Source organism: Buceros rhinoceros, unplaced genomic scaffold (assembly GCF_000710305.1).
Source record: "Buceros rhinoceros silvestris isolate BGI_N320 unplaced genomic scaffold, ASM71030v1 scaffold4408, whole genome shotgun sequence".
Lineage (NCBI taxonomy): Eukaryota > Metazoa > Chordata > Aves > Bucerotiformes > Bucerotidae > Buceros > Buceros rhinoceros.
In genome coordinates this window covers 40,932-43,359 of record NW_010424970.1, presented here as the reverse complement: position 1 = coordinate 43,359, position 2,428 = coordinate 40,932, and the positions used below count along the sequence as shown (strand labels likewise).

Here is a 2,428-nt window from a genome sequence, read left to right as displayed (position 1 = left end):
TCTGCTGAAGACCCTGTAATTTAGAAGGAGCAGGGGGACAGTACCTCACAGCGGGTCCTTGAGTGGGAGATGGCCCTTGGACACAAAGCCCAGCCCCCCTCCGTGCTCCTGAAGTGATTGACATCGACGCACAGTGGCTGTAAAGTGCTCCTGTTCTGACCCGCTGGCATCTGAGAGCCCCCGTGCTCTGTTTGGGTGGCACCCAGGACAGCCCAGCCCTGACCCACCTCTGGGGCTTCCAGAACCTGCTCAGCGAGAGACAGAGGGACAAGACGAGCTCCCCGGGAAGTGCAGCATCCTCCCACAATGGGAGGACCACGGCTAAGGAGGGGCAAGGAAGGCAGGAACACCTCTGCGATTGTAAGGAAGAAAAGAGAGGAATTTCTTTTCCAGTGAGACCAATTAGCAGCTCTGCTGAGCTTTGGTACGAAGGTGTGTTGTCAGTGAAAGGCCTTCAGCAGGTCACAGCATAGGTAGATTTCTAGATAGGTGGTTTCTCTCCTGCTTCCAGCACTGGAGAGCCTCTGCCTAGAGAGGGCTCCAGCAGGTTCCTCCAGGATCTGGGCTCTGCACAGCAGCGCTCAGGTGGTTTTACCGGCGACTTGGCTGAGCTTCACAATGCAGTATTGTGCGATGGGGAGGTGGATGAAGGAGGGTGGGTGAGAAACACACGCAGCTCCCCCCAGACCCCCATCCTCTCTGAAAGCAGGGGATTTGCAACCATACCTGCCCATCCTCTCTCCTCGGTCCCCAGAGGGAACAGCACAGGAAGGAGAGGATGAAAATGCTTTTTCTTTCGGGAAAGTCTCCCTGTTTGCTTAATAAATACCTTCCAAAAAGCTTAGCAGCTCTGTAAACATACAAGAGATTTCAATACTTGGTAAAAGTTCAGCTTCTCCCTGAACCCCCGGTGACAGAGGCTGGCACTGATCCGCGATTACTGTGTATGGGTGCTGTGAGGACCCGGCGGAGGCCAGGAGAGGCTCCTGGGCTCCGCTGGATGGGGAGAAGCCTGTAAAATTTTTCAGTTGATCCATCCATGCAGCTCTGAGATGAGAATCCTGTCAAGTCCTGCAGGAACGTGGCCAGCTCAGAGTGGTCCAGGGAGCCGAGAAGCGATGACAGTGACATCCAGGAGAACTCTTTCTGGCAAAGGAGCGACGTGGCAGAGGGCTTTGGTTCTTCGGAGCAGCATCCTTCCCTCTCAGGAGCAGCCTGGTAGTCACTGAACCCAGGAGTACTCAAGGGAGCGGTAACACAGTGCCAGCCCCGTTCTCGCTGCACCTGGCCCGGGGAGGGGAGACTGCATTTGGGGGGAACACAGCCCCAATGGCTTTAGAACAGGAGAGTGTCCTACAAAAGCAATCCCCGCGGAAGTGCGACAAACTGGAGCTCGGGCCAGATCCGACAGTGTAGTGCAACAGGGCCCAGAGTCTCAGTCTGCCCATTTCCGAAACCACCGACACGAGACCAAGGCGGGGATCTGGTCTGGCCCCCTTCCTTCTGTCTATCCAGTCCTTGAGCTTCAGAGGATCCACCCGTCAGCCCCCAGGACGCCCTGAAGCAGGGTGTCTCACTCCCAAACTCAGCAGGTGCCCTGGGGCGAGGAATCTGCCTCTGCAGTGAATTGAGACAGGCTGAGGTAGGGAACTTGCATCGACCTTCAGTGACTTGGAGCCTCCCGGCAGCCCCTGCGAGGCCACGCTGCTTCTCCCAGCCACACGCGTGGGACTCGAGCACAATCCATCCTCCAGACACCAGCATGACACCCCGGAAGGAATGTTCTTCCAGCCGTCTCCTCCAATCCGAACTGCCCAACGGCCGCCTCCTCCACGTATTATCCCAGCACTCAGCCTATGGGATGAGCTCGCGGAGCTGCACCCCTTCACCCTGCCCTAGAGGGCTGAAATCATGAGGTCGTCCTGCTTGGCAGGGCTGGTTACATGCCCGGAAGGGGTGGAAGTCCGGATTTTGTCAGTGGCCAGGCACTCCTGGCTGCTCACGCCCGTGGGAGTGATGTCCATGAGTTCTCCAGATGAGCTAAGGGGGAAAGAGGGCGAGACAGAGATGCCCGACGAAGGATCTGTTGAGCCTGCAAACAACCTCGGGGGCTTTGGGACTAGGTTGGGTTCGTATTGTGCCCTCAACAAGATCTCCTGTTCACTGACCGACTTGGGCATCTCTGCAAAGTCACTGGAGCTGTCTGACACCATCATGCAGTAGATGTCCTGGAAGGAGCTGCTTTTGTTGTCCAAATTAAAGAGGCTGTCTATGAACTCAGCAAACTCCAGCACTTGGGGACTGGGGACATCGGTGAGTCGCCCATTCTGGAGGGACAGCTCCTCCCGAGGGGCTAAGGACACGCGGTCCCCCTCGCTGCTGGCCCCCTCCTCGCTGCAGCGGCGCTGGGGGGTCGTGCCCCCGCTGT

General features: G+C 57.5%; 1 protein-coding gene across 1 annotated transcript in view; it reads right to left on the bottom strand.

Annotated features, from left to right (window-relative positions):
* Positions 1 to 1,895: 1,895 nt before the first annotated feature.
* DAGLA (diacylglycerol lipase, alpha) overlaps positions 1,896 to 2,428 on the bottom strand; it is a 28,007-nt gene continuing 27,474 nt past the window's right edge. Inside the window, exon 20 of the mRNA XM_010140967.1 lies at positions 1,896 to 2,428. Within this exon, the coding sequence (XP_010139269.1) occupies positions 1,896 to 2,428 (533 nt within the window).